The 22,022-nt window shown below is 39.0% G+C and overlaps 3 protein-coding genes and 1 long non-coding RNA gene across 4 annotated transcripts; 2 read left to right on the top strand and 2 right to left on the bottom strand.

The window, feature by feature from the left end:
* Positions 1 to 30: 30 nt before the first annotated feature.
* LOC128264044 (GTP-binding nuclear protein Ran-like) lies at positions 31 to 9,951 on the top strand. The gene is made up of 3 exons (XM_052999342.1): positions 31 to 1,009; positions 9,224 to 9,494; positions 9,624 to 9,951. Exon 1 carries the CDS (start codon positions 296 to 298, stop codon positions 980 to 982), a length of 687 nt encoding a protein of 228 aa, XP_052855302.1. The 5' UTR covers positions 31 to 295; the 3' UTR covers positions 983 to 1,009; positions 9,224 to 9,494; positions 9,624 to 9,951.
* LOC128264048 (uncharacterized) lies at positions 3,792 to 4,708 on the bottom strand. The gene has a single exon (XM_052999347.1). It carries the CDS (start codon positions 4,511 to 4,513, stop codon positions 3,884 to 3,886), a length of 630 nt encoding a protein of 209 aa, XP_052855307.1. The 5' UTR covers positions 4,514 to 4,708; the 3' UTR covers positions 3,792 to 3,883.
* A 1,288-nt stretch (positions 9,952 to 11,239) lies between the features above and the next one.
* LOC128257456 (uncharacterized) lies at positions 11,240 to 12,726 on the bottom strand. The gene is made up of 2 exons (XM_052988477.1): positions 11,485 to 12,726; positions 11,240 to 11,429 (listed from the first exon to the last, which is right to left on the bottom strand). The coding sequence occupies exons 1-2, from the start codon at positions 12,679 to 12,681 to the stop codon at positions 11,304 to 11,306; spliced, it is 1,323 nt and encodes a 440-aa protein (XP_052844437.1). The 5' UTR covers positions 12,682 to 12,726; the 3' UTR covers positions 11,240 to 11,303.
* Positions 12,727 to 19,551: 6,825 nt separating this feature from the next.
* Positions 19,552 to 20,390, top strand: LOC128265034 (uncharacterized). Its single transcript, XR_008268795.1, has 2 exons — positions 19,552 to 19,658; positions 19,724 to 20,390. It is a non-coding gene; the product is annotated as an uncharacterized LOC128265034 (long non-coding RNA).
* The last annotated feature ends 1,632 nt before the right edge of the window (positions 20,391 to 22,022 follow it).

The following is a 22,022-nucleotide window of genomic DNA, read 5'->3' on the forward strand; positions in this document are numbered from 1 at the left end:
AATTTTTATATCATTGCATAGGCTATTTTATCTTCAGTCAAATTTCTCGAGCCTTTGTATATTTTTCATCTGCATCAATAGAGAGTTGATATAGCCTTCCGTCCCTTTATTCTTCTGTCTTAGTTTTAAAGCAATAAAAGAATGTAGTTTGGGAGTATGTGATCTAGTGTTAAATCAAACCTTTGAGACCTATCAAATGTAACATATTTGTTTACTTCACACACACTTTTAGCTACTTTTAAATTATTGATTTAACAAAACCCTTTTATAATATTGTTAAAAATTTAACACCCTAATGGAACTTAGTCCCAGCCGGCCCAGAAATCAGACGTACAAGTGCCTGTTGCTGGGTGATTCTGGCGTAGGCAAGTCCACGTTCCTGCGTCGCCATGCCACCGGAAAGTTCACTGAGCAGCATGTGCCCACCAGGGGTCTCCTCGTCCACACGGTCCTGCTGCAGGCGGACTACCAAGCGGTGGCCCTGGAGCTTTGGGACGTGGCCGGCGATGCCAGGCATGGTGGTCTCCAGAATGGATACTATTTCCATGCCAAGTGCGCCATCGTGATGTTCGACCTGAGCGCCGAATCCTCGGCGGCGAGCGTGGTGCAATGGCTCCGCGAGGTGGACGATATATGTGACCTTCAAATTTCGGTGGTAATTTGCGGTAATAAGGCGGATTTGAAGCCAATGCCACAGAAGTTGCTGTATCGTCGTCACCGTAGCATTGACTACTGTGAAATTTCCGCACGAGCCGCTTGGAATCTTGACGAGCCCCTGAAGTTCCTGTGTCGGAGGCTGCTGAATAAATCCAATTTGGTGCTGATTTCCCAGCCGATCGTTAAGGCAATGCCGGGTTGTCTGCTGGACGAGCAAAAGATTCGACGTCGAGTGGTGGACATAAGGAAGAGGGCTCTTCCGGAGCAGAATGACGAAATGGAAACATCCACGGCCACCAAAAGTCATGTCATCGTCCTAAATTGAGCCCTGAAATTGTATGTAATTATAGTAGTAAGTGGGTATACATGATGATTATATATGTATATATGTATAGATTATATATGTATATTATGTTTATAAATTACCCCATAACCTTTACCATTTATAGTCTGAAACCAATCCAAGTTTATATCACTAAGTTTACTGCAAATTCATAGTGGCAAAAATGGCTTTCAGCTTCACATGAAATTGTTTTTGGGCCCAAGCGTTTTGTTTGGGGTAGGGGTGCGGGAAAGCGATTAAAGGGGCCGGAGTTTGGTAGCCCCCAGTTGATTTCATGAATGAAAAGGTTTCCCGCTTTGTTTGTGTTTGCACGCGTAGAAAAATCAACAAGCAGCAAATGGAGTGCTCGTTTAGCCCACATCCGCAGCAAATTCGAGGCTCCCAATCCCAACCACCCCATTCACCACCCCGCTGAGAACTTACACGCGCCATGGATATATATATATATATATATATATATATATGTATATATATGTACGCCACGGGGTGTATAAGTTTTATGAATGAAATTTTACGCTGACCTTGGAACAGCGAATTGTGGTTGCGTCAGTGCCCTGAAAAGGGGAAGTTTTCGAAGTCAGCCGCAGAACAAAACCACCGAAATATACTCGATATAACCGGCGCACACTCACCAAATTCCGAAGCGTTTGTCCCGACTTCTCGCTGGCCATTTTCATTCATGAAAAGTTCGGCTTATTTCATGAATGGCTCTTTCCCTTTTTGATTTCAAGGACACAACGCTCCTCAAGCATGGCGTCCTTATCGATTTTCCCTTCGCATTTATATTCATTTCCCATTCGCTTTCAGCGTGGGCGAAAATACGTTTTTCCTTCTTGTTGAACAAAAGTTCTGAAGATTTATTTCTCCTTCTTGGGCATTGCATTTAAAGCAAGCTCCATTGGGAATTGATTCCATTGATTTCGGTTTTGTATTCCAGCATTTTTTTAAGAAAAGTCTGAAATTTGAGCAATATGTTGGACGTTATTTAACACTGTAATTTTAACAAAAGTCTGATATTATTATTTTGGTCAGACGAAAGAATCGGAATCTTTACTTTATAACTCAAATTCCTTTCTCTTTCATTTTGCAAAAATTTGATTTTTTTTTTATTTGATCTTTAAAACTGAAACCAAGCCACTCAATGCTTACATCGCAAAATAAATTTATAATTAAATTTTGAAGCAAAAAAGTCGCCTTGAAAGTCGATATAAGTAAAATAAATATAAAAAAGTTTATAGTTTAATAGTAATATCATAACTCCAAAAAGTAGGCCAATAAATGTGTAGTTCCCCTGTAGCTAACAATACTGCTCGAACTATCAGCTCAAAACAGTTCACAAAATCTTCAACTGCAGGCATCGCCAAAACGATGGGGCATAGTTTATGGGGAGCAGAAGGAATAAAGTTTTGACATCCGGCCGGCAGCCCCTGGTCTGCGTTAAAAATAGTCTTGAGTACGTTCTCAGGGACAGGGCCACGGACACACTATATTCACCAGTTTTTTTTATGAATGAAAGCACCACACCCAGCTGTACCAGGGCAATGTTTTACCTTGCTCTTGACTGCCGCTCGGCCCCATTGTTTATCGATTCCTGCTCCGGATCCGGCTCCAGCTCCGGACCTGCGCACTGCCGCCAAATAGATACAGATACCTATACCTATACCTATAACTATTCCTATACGTATGGCTCTGGCCCCAGCTGCTTATCGTTGACACATTGACGACAATGAGGTTTATATGATGCAGCATGTAACTGTTGCTTCCCACTGACGTCATAAGAATACTGATGGAGAGAGGGTCCCCCACATTGCATAAACCAAAAATTCCGTGACAAAACGCGGAACAATTAACAACAGGGATTTTAATGTATATTTCGTTTGCGTGACCCAACATCTAGTAATCAAATAACTCGTTTAAAAAGTGTATTAATGTAATTTAATGCTTAATGCTTACCCATTTTCGTCACAAAATTTTTTAGTGGGAAATTTTTACCTCGTTAGGTTGTTTTATTATTTTAACATGCTAATAGTATATTAATTATATGGGGGTGATTGTGGTCGTGGAAGTCGTTGTCCCGGTTTATTCAGGTCTCCTATTGGGCCTCACCAGAGTTTTTCTTCGGTTTCTACAAAGGCCACAAAAAGAAAAGCCAGAATTCCGAAAAATGTTTCCTATAAATGGTTGCTAAATATATGGAGTAAACGTCAATTACACCATTTCAAATCGCAATTGCTAAACGTCTTATTTTAATATGCATCATATATATATATGGATTAAATATCGTAAGCGTGCAACGTGAAGTATGAGTAACGTGTTTCAATGTTACATATTATACATTATGTAGTGAAGGCTCCATTTGGCAACTCTATTTATATGGCATCAATAGATTGAACATCAATTAAACTGATGCGCATAAATGCAAATTTGCTGTGATGGTCCGATCATAAGGAGTAATACACCAATCACAAGGTATGCTACGTAAAAATATGCATCGAAAGATTCCCATCTTGCTACTATTCCAATGATCCGTTCAAAAATGATTCAAAATATACTTATTTTTGGTTTTTTTCAAAATTAAAAATTTTTCAGTCTTTGTTTCATGTTGTGTTCTAATGACTTATGTTGGGATCTAGGAATAATTTACTTTACTTTTTTTAATCAATTAAAGCTACAGACAAGAGGACAATGGTGTTGAAAAAATGTTTTTAAATGCTTATCACGCTACCTAAATATAAATAATAAAATAATCGTCACGATTTTTTTACGTCGCTTAGAGGTGTTTTTGTTTGTGTTTAATAACCCAACGAAATAGTTAAGACTGTGATAACCTCTTAGTTGATTTTTTATTTCTGAGCTTTGCGAGCTTCTAGATGTTTCAAAAGATCATATTACTTTAATTCCACTGGTGGTGAAGTCCTGGAACCACTCGAACTGTTCCAGCCAGTGCTGAACCGTTCCCCCGAGGACGTACAGACGCACCGGCACGTAATCCAACTCGTCGGCAAGTTCGTCGGAGGTGTCGGAAGTCTCCCGCTCGTCATCCGAGTCCTCGTTCGACAGCAGGACATCCACGGCGATGAGGCAGTGCAGCAGATAGATCAGACTGGCCACCAAACAGGAAGTCGCCTGGGCGCGCAAATACTGAAAGTACGGATGCAGTGGCTTCTCCGGTAGGATCAGATCCTCCGGCTTTTCGTCGGCGTACAGAATGTAGAAGTCCGACTCGGCATCGCGCAGTATCATCAATGAGCAGATCGTGTAGACGATGAATCCGGCAAGCGGACGAACTACCTCCTCGACGATCGAAGTATGGTTTCCGGTGCACAGGTTTATGGAGGCAAAGAGTGTCAGCACCGTAAATATGTAACAGAAAACCAGATACAAGTGGTGTCCTAAGTTGTCGATCCAAGTCCATCCTTTCAGATGCAAGAGGATCACGAACATGTTGACCATTGTTTCAATCATGTAAAAAAGGAACAGCACCGGGCGCATTTGATATATGTAGACTCCCATTTTCACAGTCACTTTGAAGCTAGAAAAAACTGACTCGGTATTTGCGACAGATTTCAGATGTGTGAAACAAGTTAGAAATTAACTTCAATTATTTCAAAACAACTATGTTTTAAAATTTGAAAGCATGTCAAGGACCAAGATTCGTATAAGCCTTGTATGAAACTATTTTCTTTGTTAATATAACGAACCGAATATGGTCTCTATAAATAAGCCCATCATAAATATTAATGAAGTTTTCCTAGAATAAAGAAAATGTTCCTAAAACAATGTAATTTAATTCTAATTTAAGAATCTTTATTTAATAAATATAATGTTGTTTTCTTAAAACTAATGTTTAATGTTATGTCAAATGTACACAAAAACTCAATTTAGGATTGCTGAAATTTATAAATGTGTATTTGAATGTTTATAATGTGCATCTTTTTTTATGATTGTAAGTTTGAAATCATTTTGATATTATAACTTCATAAATGAAGATGTGAAGAAAATACTAATTTCAACTTTTATTATTTCCCTTTCTTTTCGCAGGTTGAGAGATTTGTCTATTTAAATGTAATGCTAAAAATTTAATAAGATCGAATTAAAACAGATCGAATTAAAACAGATTTTACATCTGCAAGAATTTTTTTTTTTAATTTTTTCTATCTGCAAATGGTTGAAAAATGTACTCTGTTCAGGTATAGATACTTCCCTTTACCGAACACTATAGTATACGGACACGCTTTTGTTGTGGCCCCGTCCTCTCGGTTGGAAAGTGCTAATAGTATATTACTTTTGTTGTGCAGGTTGTGGTGGTTGTGATGGTTGTGGTGGTTGTGATGGTTGTGGTGGTTCTGATGGTTGTGGTGGTTGTGGTGGTTGTGGTCGTGGAAGTCTTATTCCTGGTTTATTCCAGTCCTCTATTGGGCCCCACCAGGTTTGGGCTTCGGTTTCTACAAAGGCCACAAGAAGAAAAGCCAGAATTCCCACATAGAGCTTCATGATGAATCGAGAAGATGCTGGTTCCTATGCGAACTTTTCCGAAAAATGCTCCCTATAAATAGCTGCTAAATATATGGAGTAAATGTCAATTACACCATTTCAAATCGCAATTGCTAAACGTCTTATTTTAATATGCATCATATATATGGGTAAAATGTCATAAGCGTGCAACGTGTTTGATATAGTGAACGCTACATTTCGACAGCAGGACATCTATGGCAATCAGGCAGTGCAGCATATAGATCAGACTGGCCACCAAAGTGGACGTCGCCTGGGCGCGCAAATAGTGAAAGCAGTAGTAATGCTAAAAATTTAATAAGATCGAATATAATATATATAATAATATATAATTATAATTTTTTTCTATCTACAGGGTCGACAAATGTACTCTGTTCAGGTATAGATACTTCCCTTTGCCGAACACGACAGACACGCTTTTGTTGTGGCCCCGTCCTCTCGGTTGGAAAGTGCTGCTTGGGCCGGCTCATCTCGTCATAAAAAAAAAAACACTTCACGTTGGCTGCTGGTGCTTCTGTGGCTTCTGTTGCCGGACGAACTGCGTCTGGAAACAGTAGCAACATTTGCCTGCCAGTTTGATGCTGTTGACTGCTGTTGACGGCGATTACGTTGATGACGCGAGACCGCAACGAATTTACGCGCAATTCTCCACCGTGCTTCAGCTCAAGTGCCGAGAGGTAGGCCAAGCGGTAAGGTAAGCATTTAAATAAATGTGTAAATGTGTACACACGACCCGGCAGTGCAGCGCCAAAATGTTAGCACACCTTACCTGCGAATGTAAAACTCCATATTGAATAAAGGTATGCTCTAAAATTTAGTTAAAACTTGACAAAGACCTATTAAAAATGGCCCAAGGCCTGAACACTTATGTATTTTTGAATTGGTTAACACCTTAAAAGGTGTTTGGATTTTAAGCCTTTGATGTAATTTTCATGACATATTTCAAAATTAAATAATTTGTTTGATAAATACACATTAAGTTTATTTAAATGTAATATGATTTTAGCTATTAGTTTTTCCGTGGATATTAAATATTAGTTAAATACTTGATTAGGAATTGAATATTTCTTTTAGGGTGTAGATTAATCTTTGTTTTGGCCAAAAACTACAAGAACGTCAGGAAACATATAAAAACAGAGTCAGCCATTGTTGTTGTTGTAGCCACTGGGTGTGCAAAGTAAAAGGGTTAATTCATTTGGCCATTTCGACTGCGTCATCTCTTTGTGGCTTCTTAACATAAGAAAAAATCCTGAATGCCGCTGCAATTTTGACAAGCGAACACACCGCGTCTTAGCGACTTTAAGTGCAACAACAAAGGAGGACAGCTGCTGTATTATTCTTGGCTTCTTTTTGTGTTTATCCCTTTGAGATTCCGGTGATTGCACAGTAGTCATCTGCAACTTTTTTTAAGTACGCTTAAGCGCGTGTGCCCTGCGCAAAAAGTATTTATTTATTTATTCAATTTTAAATTTTGGATTTTCGCTCTTTTTCCACTTTTTCGCGGCAGCCATCTTGAAAGGAAATTCTATTTAGTCTCCAATATATAAGGACTACAAGACCGAAAGTTAACCAATTAAAAAGCAAGAGCTTTATTACATCTGAACTTAAATTAAATTTTTAAAATTGAGTAAATCTATTTAGATGGTTAATAAATTATGTTTTGTTGTGATTACGACATAACGAAATGGAAGAAACAATTTCAAGACTCTGCTAGAAAAAAAAAACTTATTTATAAAAAACTATATTCAGTTTATTATTGAGCAAATATATAATTTATTTTACAAATCTAAATCTAATCAAAGAGCCAAATTGCATATATTTGATTTTTTTTTGCTTTATTGATTAATAGTAATTCTTAAACAATACGCGATACAATTTTTTCCAGCATTTAATGGGCCAATACAATTTAATTTTGTGCATTACTGTACCTAGCTTTGCCCCACAATTATATAGGCCGTTGGAAGTGTTACGTAAGCGTTCGCAGCACTGCAAATTGCTGGCGTTACGCCCATCCCAGGGGGCATGGCAGTGGCCACATGCCATTACACGCGGCTAAATGCAAGTGCATAAATAACAATTACAGCTGCAACTGCATCGGCGGCAGCCACAATAATAGCAATAATAGTCAACTCGGCCGCTCAGGTGTCAATTGGGGGCCGCGCTGACCGCCGGCCATTTTGCAAAAGCGCATTCTGCCGCTCGCCATATATCGGCATATAATGCCCGTTGATTATTATGTTTACACTATATGCGGGCCAAGATTGCCGGTCCCGGTAATGATCCCGAACCGGCCAAATCTCAATGCAAATCAACGGCAATTAATAATTCATCGCCCGCTGGGCCTCCTCCTTCCACGGCGTCCGAATCCGATGGCAATTATGCGCCACCCCGCCGGCGGGAGCTATGGTTTCCATAGGAAAGGGTACCACAATGAGCAGGAAAACTGCATGTGCTGGTCAGCGAGAGGGTGGTACGGGAAACACACACGCACCTCTTAAGATTTTGCTATTGCTCTATTAAATTCTGAAAACGTTTATAAAAACATAGGATATTTGACAATAGCAATTTGAGTTTGGTTTTAAGGTTAATACTTGGTTAATTTTCTTTTGGGTTGTAGACTTAGTTCCAAACTTGTAGCGTTAGGATGAAATTTTATAATAAAATACAAATACCAAATACTTTGTTTTGGCCAAAAAGTACAAGAACGGCAAGAAAAATAAAAAATTGCAGCCTACACGGAACAGGTTGATCATTATACATTTGTTTCACCAACAAAATATATAAATTATATGAAACATAAAAAATTTTAAGCCAAAGTTTTCTCAGGGTTGTATTTTAATTTTTTAAAGGATTAATTCAAATATGTTATAATAAATAGTAATCCTCATTCAAATTTTAGAAATTAAAGGTGAACAATAGAAGAATAACGAAAACTCCACAATCCATCCTCGCATATCTAACTAAATCTTTGCCTATATTCAATAAAATAAATTTAATATGCAAAACAGCCGGACAACAGTCGCAGCAGCATTACAAACTGCTCCAGTGGCCGCCTGTCGTCCAATATCAGCAAATTTGCAATAAAATATTTGTCTGGCCGTCGCTTTCAGTGGATCGGAGTGGTGCGAGTGGTGTGGTAGGCCAACAGTGGGTCGTCGAGTGGTCGCCGCCTGGCTACTGCAAATTATTTATTTGCACCTTTCGCCGCCATCGTCTGACTGGCCTGCTTCCACCCTGCACCCCGCACCCCAACACCACCTCCCCCGACCTCCTCAAGCTCTATTCTCTTTCTCCCGCGAACTGCATTTCCATTTGCTTATCAAATCGCTTGCAATCGGCAGAGTGAGAAATGCAGGGCAAATATAAATATTAGTCGGCTTGAAACGGGTGCCACATGCACTGAAAAATATTATGCCAAATTGATCATGTTTTCAGAAAGCCAATGATTTTACATACATTTCTTTTCTTCCAAATCGCTTTATCCGTGAATAGTTTTCTGATCATAAAATTCATAGTCTAAGTTAAATATATATATAAATGTATATATATGTATATATGTATATATATGTATATATATGTATATATATATAAATATAAATATTAAAATTGTTTATATATATAATATATTTATTTATATATAATATTTATTTAATATTACATTTATTGTTTAAACAATTTTAACGTCTTAACTAGATATATCTCAAATATTAGGTAAAATCATAAGATTGGCTATCAGCACATCAGTTTTTCTTTCTGTGTGGCAGAGGGGGACGCGATCTAAGACTGGCGTATGAAATTAGGCGCTGCCAATGCGCCGCCAGCTATTTCGACCTGTCCGAAGCATGAAAAGTGTGAAAACGAATTAGTGCCCGAGCTCAGGGATCTGGCCAGGTCGGATTCCCCCACTCCGAAACGGGCTCAGAGTCTCACTGACTGAAGGAATGAGGGCCGAGGGCAGACAGAGGTCGCAAAAGTTATTAAGGTAAGCAAAGCTTTTGTGATTTTAGAGGATGTTCGTAAAATCCGTAGGATAGAGGCGTGTTGGGTCAAATATCAAATTAAATATATGTATGTAAATATAATTTTTTTAAAACACTTTAAATATTCTTAGACAATGTTCTGGACGAGGAAATGGCCAACAAGGAGATGAACCGAGAGTTACCTATCAAGCTAGTCACCTTTTTTTCTAGTCACAAATTTTATCCGGGCGCATCCTGATAAAGTGCCCAAAAAGGATTATCCAAGTGAAGTGCAAGTCCATCATACAAATCAACCGTGGCGAGGATGACTTTGATCTATGAGTCCGACAATAACTCGGGATATTTAAGTGATCATGGCTACCACGACATGGGCTTCTTAAGCGATGACGATGGGGATTCGGATTTCGATCATCCCTCGTGGCCCTATGACAGTGACTTTGGAGACGTTGTTGGTTTTTGAATTTTTGGATACGCTATGGATTGATTGTCAATTTATCTCAGCACCCACTAAAGTGAAATGAAATATTTTGTGAAAAATAAATAAAATAAATAAAATAAATCTTTATTTTAGTATCTTAATAATGCCAAATAAACCAACAAACGTAAAAAAAAAATATAATAAAAAAATAACCTTAAAAACGTTTTTTTTTTATAAACATATTTTTATGAAAATTTGCTTTGAATATAACGTAGAGTAAAAAAAGAGTTTAGATATGTGTGAAAGTATAAGTTACGATAACAGTATTCAATTAATGCCTATTTCAAAATATGTTAAACTAAATTTCCATGAATTTATATCTACTCTTCGGTTACAACTCCTTGTAAAGTCCGACCAAAACAGCTGTCCTCGAACGACTTTCAACACATGTCGCTTGTTTACTGTTTTCTGCACAAATGCCTGGCCAAAAAAGCCAGGGAAGCAGAGCTAAATTGTCACTTGCACATGGGCGCCCAATAATTATAACAATGGGTGGCCACAGCGACAGTCGCAGTTGTGGAGCTGTAAACTGCGTCATGTTCACAAATTTGTTTGCATTCCGCAACGGTGGTCGCCAATGACAAAATGCTCAAAGCTCAAAGCACCCAAACGCACAAAATGCGGAAAAATCGAGAAGCGAAAAGCGAAAAGCCAAGCCATCGTCACATATGACAAATTTTGTTGTTGAATATCGTGTAGCTGTTGCGTGTGGCTTTTGCCAATCGAAGGGGGGCGTGGCGGGGCAAAAGGGGCGGGAGGGGCGTGGAGCGGGTGCCACATGCGTGGCGCATGCGTTGTGGAGTCGGTGACTATGACAAATCGCCACATGGCAGCCGGCCAATTAGCAAGAGGAGAAGTCCGTACAGACTGGTTTGATGTCACCTGATAGACCCAAGATTAATTACCGCCAAGACGCCAGGCTTAGCTTCTTTATGTGGAATGTATGGATGGGCTTAGCGATCGATCCTATGATCCCATATTAAAGTTCCACTAATGCATGTCTTTAATATAATCCATATGATATTATTGAAATGATGCTTTAATCAAAAAACGGCTGGATTTTCTAACTCATTAAAAACGTTGGCATATACCTTTCACATATTTAGTTTTTATATGGTAAGCATCCTTCGGTTTCAAAGATCGAAGGATCTTTAAGTTTAACAACTAAACAACGTTGTTATTAAATCGTTCAAAAATTACATTTCTTAAAAATGCTCCTATCAATGCAAACAAATTACATTTTATTTGCTTTGTTTGATTAAATAAATGTAAATATATCTATCAAGCTTTATAAAGAATGATGAAAACATCTATTTACTTCAGTAAAGTAATTTTACAAAATGTTAGGACTATGCTGGGATTCGTGAAAGATAAACTGGACATTGTCAATAGGTTCGTAATCTTCGGTTATGCATTCCAGTTTAACGACAGATCGTTTTCGGGTCCAAAGGCTTGCCAACTAAAAGGCAAAAACCATTAGAAAACCAATACAAAAAATATAACAAAAATCTTACATTTCTTTTATAGGAGTCCCAAATATTCTGACAATCCTTAACTCTTATTAACAAGGGAGTCTGTTTTTTGCCACTGCGTCGCACTTTCACAACATTATGAAGCAGACCTTCCGTCAGATTTGGGCACTCGATGAGCACTAGTTCCTTAAGATTGGGACTGGCCTTGACAAAATCCAATAGCTGGTCATCGATGAGATCGGGGCAATAGCAAAACATAGTGTAGCTCTGAGAAACGGGCAGGCAAAGCTTGCTCATGTCTTGATTTTCAAATTTGCAATCAACCAACTCCAGCTCATCCAAGCAAAGGCAATGATTTAGTTTCATCTGCGTTAGATACTTGGCATGAGCCATGAAGTTGCAGTTAAGTTGAAAACTTTTAAGCTGACTGCCTTTTTGTTGAATCACTCTGGATAAGGCTTTTACAGTGGCCTTAAGTTCTAGTTCCTCGAGCTGAGTGAGCCTTAGAACTAAGAGCTCTGGCAGTTGGAAAATATCACTCGAATTGGATATGAAAGTTTGAAGATTGACCAACAGATTTCTCAACAGCTTGCAATTCGAGATTCCCAGCAGTTGGTGGCTGGGATTTCCTAGTAAGTGTAATTGCATTAATGGCATGTCACTTGATAAAATAGCTTCTAAAGCTGGACTGGAAATCTCTTCGTAAATTTTTAGGGACTCCAGTTTCTTAAAACGATCAATAAAGCAGGCCTGAACGGAAGCAAATATCTCAAGATGAATCAAGTTGCTCAAGAGTTTGGGTAGGGCATGAAATGGCCATTGGGGTATGTTTTTATTCCTATTGCTCAGCGAATGATTCCAGGAAATCTCGCAGTCCGTCACGTGGACCAGTCGTTCAATGCCCGCCTGTTCCAGGATGTTCAGCTCCTCCTGTAGCTGCTCACTGCGCAAATGGACGCTTCGAAACTCGGTGCACATGTCCTGCAGAAACATAAGCAGGTTTGATCCATGAAGTTTCCACTGCATTTGTCCCAAGTCCAGACGTTCGTGTTGATCTCGCCAAAGGGAACTAAAAGCATCGGGTATTTTTTCGAAATGACGGTGCAGCAAAGTTTGATCTTTAATAGTCAGCTTTCTGAGTACCAAGTGTATGAGGGCTAGATCCTCATTGTCTGTCTCTGAATCACTGCTTCCTACCATGAAAGTCCTACTCTTATCCTTCTTGGTTGATGAAGGCATTTTCTAGCCTTAAAGTTTGGAAATGGTGTGTGTTTTATGTAAAGCTCTTTGCCTACTGTGCAATTATAAAACTATAGTAGTTTTCCTACTTAAATTTTTGTCACAATTTTTTCAGCTGCAAATTCTTGAAAATTTTCTCATGCACCACTCTCTACCTAACACTTGTGGCATTGCTACCACCCTGCTGAGATCGGATGCTAACGAGCCATGGATATGTTTTCATTTCAAACTGATTTTGTTTTATGGACCCTGGCATGGGGCCCGACCTGATCGACGGGGACACTCGATCCAGTTGGACTTTTTCTAATGTCGTCTCGGCACTCGGCGGCGCTTCTTGAAGCTCTGCTCCTAAGATCGGCTTCCCAAACTCTCCGCTAATGAGCTCGACGAGTTGTTTGGGATCTTATTTATGACACTTGCTTGCTCATATCTCGGCTTTTGTTTCCAAAACATTTTGCTGTGGCATCAATTAAGCGATTGGCTAGACTTGGATTAAAACAAGTTTCACAATGGAAGCGAATGGGAAAACCACGATAACAGAGTCCAAACTCGTTGAAAAGTGTGTGCAGCATGCGTTTGACTGCTGGAAAATATGAAAATTGAAATGTTTTATTAATAAACTTCAACAACTTTGATGCAAGTTAATTAAATAAATGTTTCTGGGCTTCTATTGCGGTTTATTGCTGTTGTCGACAACCGTTGCAATTCTCGCTATTTCTGACAGTTCGGACACATTCGAAGAGGCGAATAAGAAATAGTTTGCCGCTGGGTGGCAATGCAAGCCCCACCCCAGATGTGGATGTGATTAGATTTGCGAAAGGTAGATAAATCCAGGCTACCAATTTGTCGGATACAATGCGAGTAAAATGTCAATAAAAAATACTTCTATATAAAAATTTATAAAAAAAACGTTATCTGTTATCTAAACAGATCTAATAAATGCTAATTTTTTCCATAAAATTAAATACTTTTTAATAAACTGTAAAATGGATTTGAAAATAATTTGTTTTTAACATATAAAAAGCAAAGGTGGGAATCGTAAAGTTTAAATAAAACCGCCAATTATCTTAATTAAATAAATAAATTAAATCCTTCGTTAGGCGCATATCCGTAATTTATTAATTGATCGTTTGGAAATTAATTACTTCTTCTTACTCATTTTTTCAATCAGTGATTCTAGTTTGTGGACATTTCCATCCGACTCTACCTAAGCCAATCAACAAGTGCTTAATATTTTATTTCTTCGCTCATTTACCAGCTTTGGGCCGTCTCCAGCGGCGCAAAAAATAACGTTTATGGCCTTGTCGGGTGGGCCACTGAGCCAGATACAACTGCAGATACTCGTAGATACACAGATACAAATTGTGCTTGCCCGCATTTGGGGCGTTTACATTTGGTTTTGGCCGCAATTCGTTTAAATGTCTTAAAATTCGGTTCGTTTTCGCTGGCCAGTTGAGTTTGTGCCTTTTGCCTGGCATTTTAGGTAAATATTTTAATTAGTTTTGTTCAGAAACGCCCCCCTCCTAACTGGATTTCCCTATATATTTGGTCTGGGAATGGACACGATCGAGGTTTTGTTCAGGTGCGCTATATATCTAGTTGATCGATGGGACCTGCAGCGATGCTTTCTCATTAGCGGCTCATTAGGTTGGCCAATTGACGCCTCCTCGACCGCAAACCAAATCGCTCAACACGGGAAGCTCGTTATTAAGCTGGCCCCGACCAACTGATTACAATGCGCAGCCAATCGCCAAGACAATCGCCCCAACTGGCCGGCCGCAGCAATTATTTGCACGCGAATAAACAATTCAAAACATCTCTGGGCGTTTATCACTGCCTCTCGACTCGGCCGGATCGGATCGACTGGCCATTTTCCAGGCCTGTTGGCGTTTAATTTTACGGCTTTATTAGCAGCAGGGCCGTCGGTGGACCGGCCAACGTGGGTAATTTGACGGCCCCCAGGGCTACCACCTGCATTCAGCTCGTTGAGCTTGAGCTACTGTCGGCGTCGTCCCGATGTGTCGGCCAATATGAGAGGATTCCTCTACAGGCGGAAGACTGGGAGGTCTTTGATGTGCTCGGAATTTAATTGGTTAAATGGCACTTATCGTTTTTGCGGAATATCTAAGTAAAATGTTTCCAAATTTTTGTTGCTTTTGTTGTATGTCGGAGCCGAGCTCTTCTGGTTGGCGACTGAGATTTAAATCATAATTTATCCTTTGGTGTTTTTTTTTTACATTTTGCTTAAACAGTTTGCACACAGTTTAACTTAATGCATTATAATCTTTTAGCTATAAAAACAATAATTTAGGTTATTTATATTCCGAGGGCAGAGACACCAAGCTCTCAACATAAATGAATAGTCTCATCATTTGTTTATGTTTTTTTGTTTGGGAAAGATCTGAGTAAAGTGTTTCCGAATTTTCGTTGCTACATTGTATATCGAGAAATCAAGTGAAGAGATTTCATTCTCTCAATTTAATCAAACACAACCACATTTACTTGTTTGTTCATTATATTCAACACCAGGATTCTCGAAACTTTGACCTCTTCGAAGCTCCTTTCAGGTCAGTCAACCCTAACCGTTTTTGTTTAAAATTACCTGTGCACAAATTTTATCAATCACGTTAAATCTTTAGCCATTTGTTCGGAACTTCTTTGTTAGTAAAACTTCCTCTCGTACTCCTTCTAAATGTCTTTATCCTCCCGCCACTTGTTGCTTTTGATTTATGCCCGCAATTTGCGTTATATAAAACACGTATTTATGCGGTTTGGATCATAAGAGCGGCTTACGGAATGTTATCCCAGATTATGAGCGGGAACTGAATCGGAAAATGCGAATGGACAAACATTTAGTTTGCAGCTTAATGATCAGTCGTTGACTTGGTTACTTTATGCCATGCGCCAGCACCGAACAACATTCAATAATAATAATAATAATAATGATAGCAACTGTAGGCGCATCGCTCTGTGATTTTATGGCTGAAAGTACGAAAGTGGACAGTTCTGCGTAGATTCGAGAAGATGTCCAAAAACCGGACTTGATTCGTACCACAGCAGGCAATTGGGATTGGCTGGGCGTGCGTGTGGCATTAATGTCGAGCTGTCAGGCCAAGAAGACAGGCCCAAAGTCTAGTGACAATGTTGCCCTAGACGACAGCCCAACCACTTCCCTTCCAACTTCCCAGGTTGCTCCACTCTCATCACGCTAATTGCCATTTACACCTAAAACCGCAATCAAACTGACATCAATTTCTATACTAATTTGGGAAAGAAATGCGGGAGGAATAAAATGTTATGTCTGACAATGAGGTATTCATGGTACCCTGGAATACTATAATAGGCTGGTGTAAGTTGATTTTTGATACGACTTGTATTTCTATTATCTTCAACTCTCTATTTATCAATAATTCAATTATTTGAAAGATTTGTCAATATAGAGTAATTTTATTCATTTAATTTAATTCATTTATTTCCAGAAACATGTTGACTCATTAATGCTTTTGAATATACCTTGCTAATACCCTAAACTTTGGTCCAATAATTAAAATAAAGACATCGTCAAATGGTCAAGATGCCTTTCCAAAACTTCATTGTGTAGCATTTACCATTTTGATGGTTCCAACATTTTTATGGACCTTGTCTAAAGGTTTTCAATCCGGATAGATCGTTAATTTCACTCTGCTTTTTTTCTGGGGATCTCCACCGATCAACCAAATACCAGAAAAACGTTTTTGTGTTGCCTGCCATATGGATCTATAAAAATTCCGATTTATAATATGCAAATTAAGAAATTAAGGTAATTCGCATGGGCATAAAAAAGGGGCAGGAGACAAAGGAAAAGGGTTGAAGAAAATGTAGGGGAGACGCCGCAATTAATAACTATTTGGCGATAATATCGATGAGCGATAGTAAACTTTATCGCCGGATTGTAAAATATCAACGGCACACTGTGTTATTGGATCAATTATTCAGACAAGAAAGATGGGAATGGCTATCGACTCTAATGAACACATTACATAAAATGTTGAGTTTTATGCCCCACTTTGAGAGCCGGGAATTTTTCTTTTTATTTTTATTTACTGGACGCGCCAATTAGAAGGGCTTGGACTCTGAGACACGGAGACACGGAGACTCGGTTTTAATGGCAATGGGCCAAGCCATGTCTGGGCTTTGGTTTTATTGTCTAGCTACTGATCTGTATCTGTTGTATTACTCATGTTACCGTCGAGGAACGGCAAAAGAAATGTGGCCGCTCCTCATCAACCCGGTCATTACTTGATTAAGTTCATTTCGCGGCCCAGTTCGGTACTGTTGGTTCTCTGAATTGCTGTTATGGAAAACCGATACAGGTAAGCGATACTCACCGATTTTTCCTACCCAATAATGCATGGCGTGTGTGACAAGTTGCAGTTGAGCTACCAAAGCTTCATAAATCGCTGGCTTATGGTGTATAGCATTTCCACCTGTTCGAAATGCTCGATAATTCACCACTTAATTGCAATCCAAAAATTATTTGACTGACTTATACAGAAGGAGTTATGAGCATTAATGAATCGAATTTCAAACAAACATTCAGACTCAAATGGGGAAATCTTTGATCTCGGCTGCTGTCTCACCTCATCAATCAATGCTCGTAAACCGAAATCGAAAATCTATTTTTGCTAATATCGCATAATCTTGATTACTCATTTCCGGCGCACATCTCGAATCTTTATTGTCACAGGCAATTGCAAGAGGGCTGAGATCGAGAAGCCAACTTGTGGTTACTCTACCGACCAGATTCATCATTAATTCTTCCTACTTCAGTGCATTCATCCGTTAGATGATTTTTTAAGACAAAAGTATCTTAAGAAAGCGGAAAAAAAGTCAAGAAATTGCGCTCAGTCATTAAGCCAAGGAGAGACCTGATTCAGAAACACAGACAGACGGAGGCCCACAGACCGTCAAGTACTCAATAATTCACAAAAAAAAATATATGAAAAAACCGCAGTGCTGGAAATAAAATGATCAATACGAGAGACGTTTATACAAGAGGGGGCCCAGTACGGCGGATCGACAAGTAAAAGAGCAAAACGCAACAACGAGAAATTGAAAAGCCACAAGTCATCTCAGCTGGTGGCTTAAAAGGCGCGTGCTAAGCCATTCATATTCATAAAAAGAGCCACAGCGAGAGACCCCAGACTCAAGTCAAGCTAAGCTAAAAAAGTGAAAAAAAGTAAAATACAAAAAAAGGATTGGCCAGACTTGGACGGCGGGTGGGGGTGAGGGTGTAAATCTGAGGCAGCAGCATCAGCATCAGCAGCATCAGCAGCAGCAGAGGCAGCAGCAGAGGCAGCAGCAGAGGCAGCAGCAGAGGCAGCAGCTTCAAATCAGGCAAAAAACTGGACTGAAGAACCCAACGAAAGCAAACGGACCTCAGGAGACAGACAAGTCAGTTGGGGACAGCGGGATCACGAGGGGAGTTCGAAAGACCCACGACCGAAGACCCAAAGACTGAATGTCGGCTACGGTTCCGCAATGTCGCCGGGCGACAGCATCAACATCAACTCAACATGCCTCTACAGTATACTATACTGTAGAAAGCAACTCACGGCACCGAGCAAAACAGAAAGGGAAGGAAAAAATACATTAAAACTCTTTTACTCTTCTCATAATATGATTATTTTCAAATTACATTTTATTTAACAGTATTTTGTATCCCTTATCCCTTTTTTTTTTAGTCTTTAAGATCACTTTACTGGTCAGATACCCTGCCAGTAATTATTAAGATAAACATTTATACTATTGCTTTATTTATTTTTCAATAGTTTAAAAAAAATGAATCTAAAATTTGCTTATGATGTACATGTATCAAATCACGAGTTTAAAGCTAGTAATTTATGTGTTGTTTCGTATTTGTATAAACTCATTGAATTCATTGAAAATCGTCGCAAGCAAACACAGATTTAGTAAATAAAGATCGTTTCATTCTTAATATTTATTTATATTGAACACAGCTTTCTGAATGAGATCTAAAAAGACCCTTCAAAAGTATCAACCAAAACAGATGTAACAAGCCTTAAAATGTATTTAAAGATTTCTTTTGTAATCACATCATCTTTTATAATTTAGATTACGGTAGAATCAATTATAGTTCTTCCCTTAGTTATTCGTAGTTTTTGAGGCCATCTTATATAAGCTCCATAATTTGAAACACATATTAAGGGTATTCAAGACTCTGACAAATGTGGCTTTTCCCTTTCATATTTGTTTCTGTTTGCCTTTTTAGGGATGGGCATATCCGATTTTTTGTTACAGCTAAAACTTTACGGACGGACTGCGTCTGTTCGGCTGTGTTGTTGTGATTGTTGTGGCTGTTGCCGTTGATGTTTTTATCTTGTAGTCAGTCAGTCACAGTTGTTGTTGTCATGGTTGTGGTTGCCATGGTTGTTGTGTTCCCCGATGTTTTTGAGTTACCTTTGGCTGGGCTTTTGGCGTTTGGTTTCTATAGACTGGCTGTGTGATTTACCAGTTTGATTGATTGGATTAGGTACTTATGTTATTAATTTACTTCTATTTATATACAAGCCCGTTGGACAAAGGCCTTTTTCGAGGGCTTTTGCCCCTGTCCCCCGTGCTCCTCGAACAAATTTTCAATTTTCATTCAGAACTCAGAGACAATCGATGGCATCCAATCCATGAATGGTGAATAGATAGATGCTCTCGGCCTGACAAATTGTGAACTGAGCTGAGCCGAGTACAGTTGACTTGAGCTCGTCGATTAATGCTTCATTTCCGGCCAACAAGCCGAACTGATGAGATCGGTCGCAGCTAATTTATTCTGTTTTCCATGTCAAGTGTAAAGAAATTAATATTTCAGTCAGTTGGTTTGACTCTTATCAACACCCAATCGTGTTGTGGCATCTTCCCCACGAAATAAAACCAATCAAAGACCAATCAAACAATCAAATCGTTTTCAACACTTTAGCATAATTGTAAGTTATTTTGCCGCACAGACGGCATTTGCATTAATCGATTTTTTCGGCATTTTTGCGATAAGCATCTTGTTGGAGACGAGACCGAGATTTTCATTTTCATTAATTGAGGCAAAGAAACGGTACAGCCAACCACCAACCGATCAGATCTCGTGTGCTGCGGCAACAAAATCGCTGATAAGCATCGCCATGGACAGAAAACACATCGAGAAAAGAAATCAACAGATGATCGAGCTCGGCTGGTGGTCTCTCTTCTTTTGGCCTGGTCAAAATGTCAAACTTCTTCGGGCCCGAGGCCTCATTAGCGTGGCAAGTGTGGAGCAGTGTCAGCCTGCGACATCGACGCCTGGCCAGGTGTAAATGTAAATAATCTTGGCCACGTTGACACTGCACTAGACTGCACCACATGAGGGCGAGGGAAACCCAGCCAGCAACCAGTGTCTCTGCCGGCCAGCCATAAAATGTCGGATTTTTAATTAATTTTTGTTTGGTATTTTTCAAATGTTTCTTTCTCAACGAAGCTATCTTTGGCCAAAGATCTTAAGTCAGAAAATGATTTTGTCCCAAGATATTGATGCAGAAATTGATTTTTAATTTTATTTGCTTTCAAAAGTTAATTTCATGTAATTTTATGCATCGCTGATAAGAAGGCTCTAATTTGTAAAATCTATTGTGAACATTAGAATACTAAAATTAAGAAATTTAAAATGTACTTATGGTACATGGTACTTATGATAAGGTAGTTTTTGCTTTATGCTTTTTTTTCATGCGTACAAACGGAAGCTTTTTAGTTTCGAAAGTAAATTAAGTTGCTTGAAAAAAATCAATTATTATAAAAACTAAGAACTGCTCCGAGACCATTGTAAAGCGTGTCAAGCTTAAGCCATTAACTTGCTGCAATGATGTCTCCCACAAGTTACCTACTTTCGATGCGCTGGTAATGAACTCAACCTGGCTAAAAGGCAAAAAGTAAGACTGTGGCGGAATGGCAAGAAAACACAACCAGACGCATTGGAGCGTTGCAAATGCGTTTTACCCATTTTGTTACCCGCCTTGGTGACGTGTCGGGATGTCGGCCACACTGTTTCCTCCGTTGCCAGTTGCCAGTTATTGCCTTTAGGCGTCACTTCTTTGGGAATCAACATCAACATCAGTTGCAGCAACAGCAGCACCCATCGCAACATGTCTGGATCTCTGGGCTGGGCCAAACCCTTTTCTATTTCCGCTTGGTTCTTTTTGGGATCCAGAAAGATGGCAGTTGAGCCCTTCCTATCTGATTGTTGTAATCGAAAACATAAGACTTTTTGGTCGGAACTTGATTGGAGTACAGTTGAAAGGAAGTCAAAGATGATAATCTTTTACTTTAAGAATGGATCATGTGAGTTTTTGAGTTTGAGAAATTAAGAATACCTCTTTGAATCTAAAGTTCCAAACGAAAACCCTTGATAAGGAACAATTATACAACTTAAAAACAAATAAAAATAATAAATAAAATAATTGTAAAAAAAATACTTCAGTTGTTTGTTTGTAATGATAAGTTAAATAATAACTTGTAAGTACTGCCTAATGCCTAAAAGTAAATTAGATTTAAGATTAAGGAACAAGTACTTACAGTCAATCTCTAAATCCAATGATTGCAAGACATTACTATTAATCGATCGATATATTAATAATGAAACAAAAAACCTATACGAGAATGCAATAACCAAGTTCTCCTTTAAGGATTATTCTATCCCCGCCTTTGTTTTCGCTTTTGCTAAGCCAAAAATTTGTAAATGTGAGCCTAAAACGGTCATAAAATTAAGGGAACAACGCGAGAAAATGAAAATCGGCACACGACGGTCGTAAAGTAAATGATCGGTTCAACCAGGGACTTGGTTCCAATGGGCAGCCAATTCCTCAGGTAGTACCCCTCCAGCCAAAAGACCAAATCATGGACCCTTTTGCGTGTCTCGCTTTGGTGACATTCTCGTTGTTGAATTGTTGTTATGGCTTTTCGCTGTTCTTGTTGCTTTTGTTGCCGCGTGTCATTTTCGAAATTATATGTCACACTTTTGGCGTTAAAACAGGCACACGACCGACCAGAGAGTGCGACCGACCCGTTTCAGAGTCCTGATTTTTATATGTTTTGATCTTTTCTTATTTTTCCACCACTCTGACTGGGTTTTTGGATTTTATATTGTTTTTTCATTTTTGTTCTGCTTTTTTTTTTGCTGTCGCCCTGCTGGCTTGCTGAGGATGGAATCGGAATCGGAGTTGGAGTTGAACTTGAAGTCAAGGAATGCGCATAAAAGTTTTTATGTTGTCAGCCAAGTTAAGACGACGGCTGTTGCTTTTCAAGCCAGTTCAGGTCGATATGGAAAT

This window comes from Drosophila gunungcola, chromosome 3R, assembly GCF_025200985.1.
Source record: "Drosophila gunungcola strain Sukarami chromosome 3R, Dgunungcola_SK_2, whole genome shotgun sequence".
NCBI classification, from domain to species: domain Eukaryota; kingdom Metazoa; phylum Arthropoda; class Insecta; order Diptera; family Drosophilidae; genus Drosophila; species Drosophila gunungcola.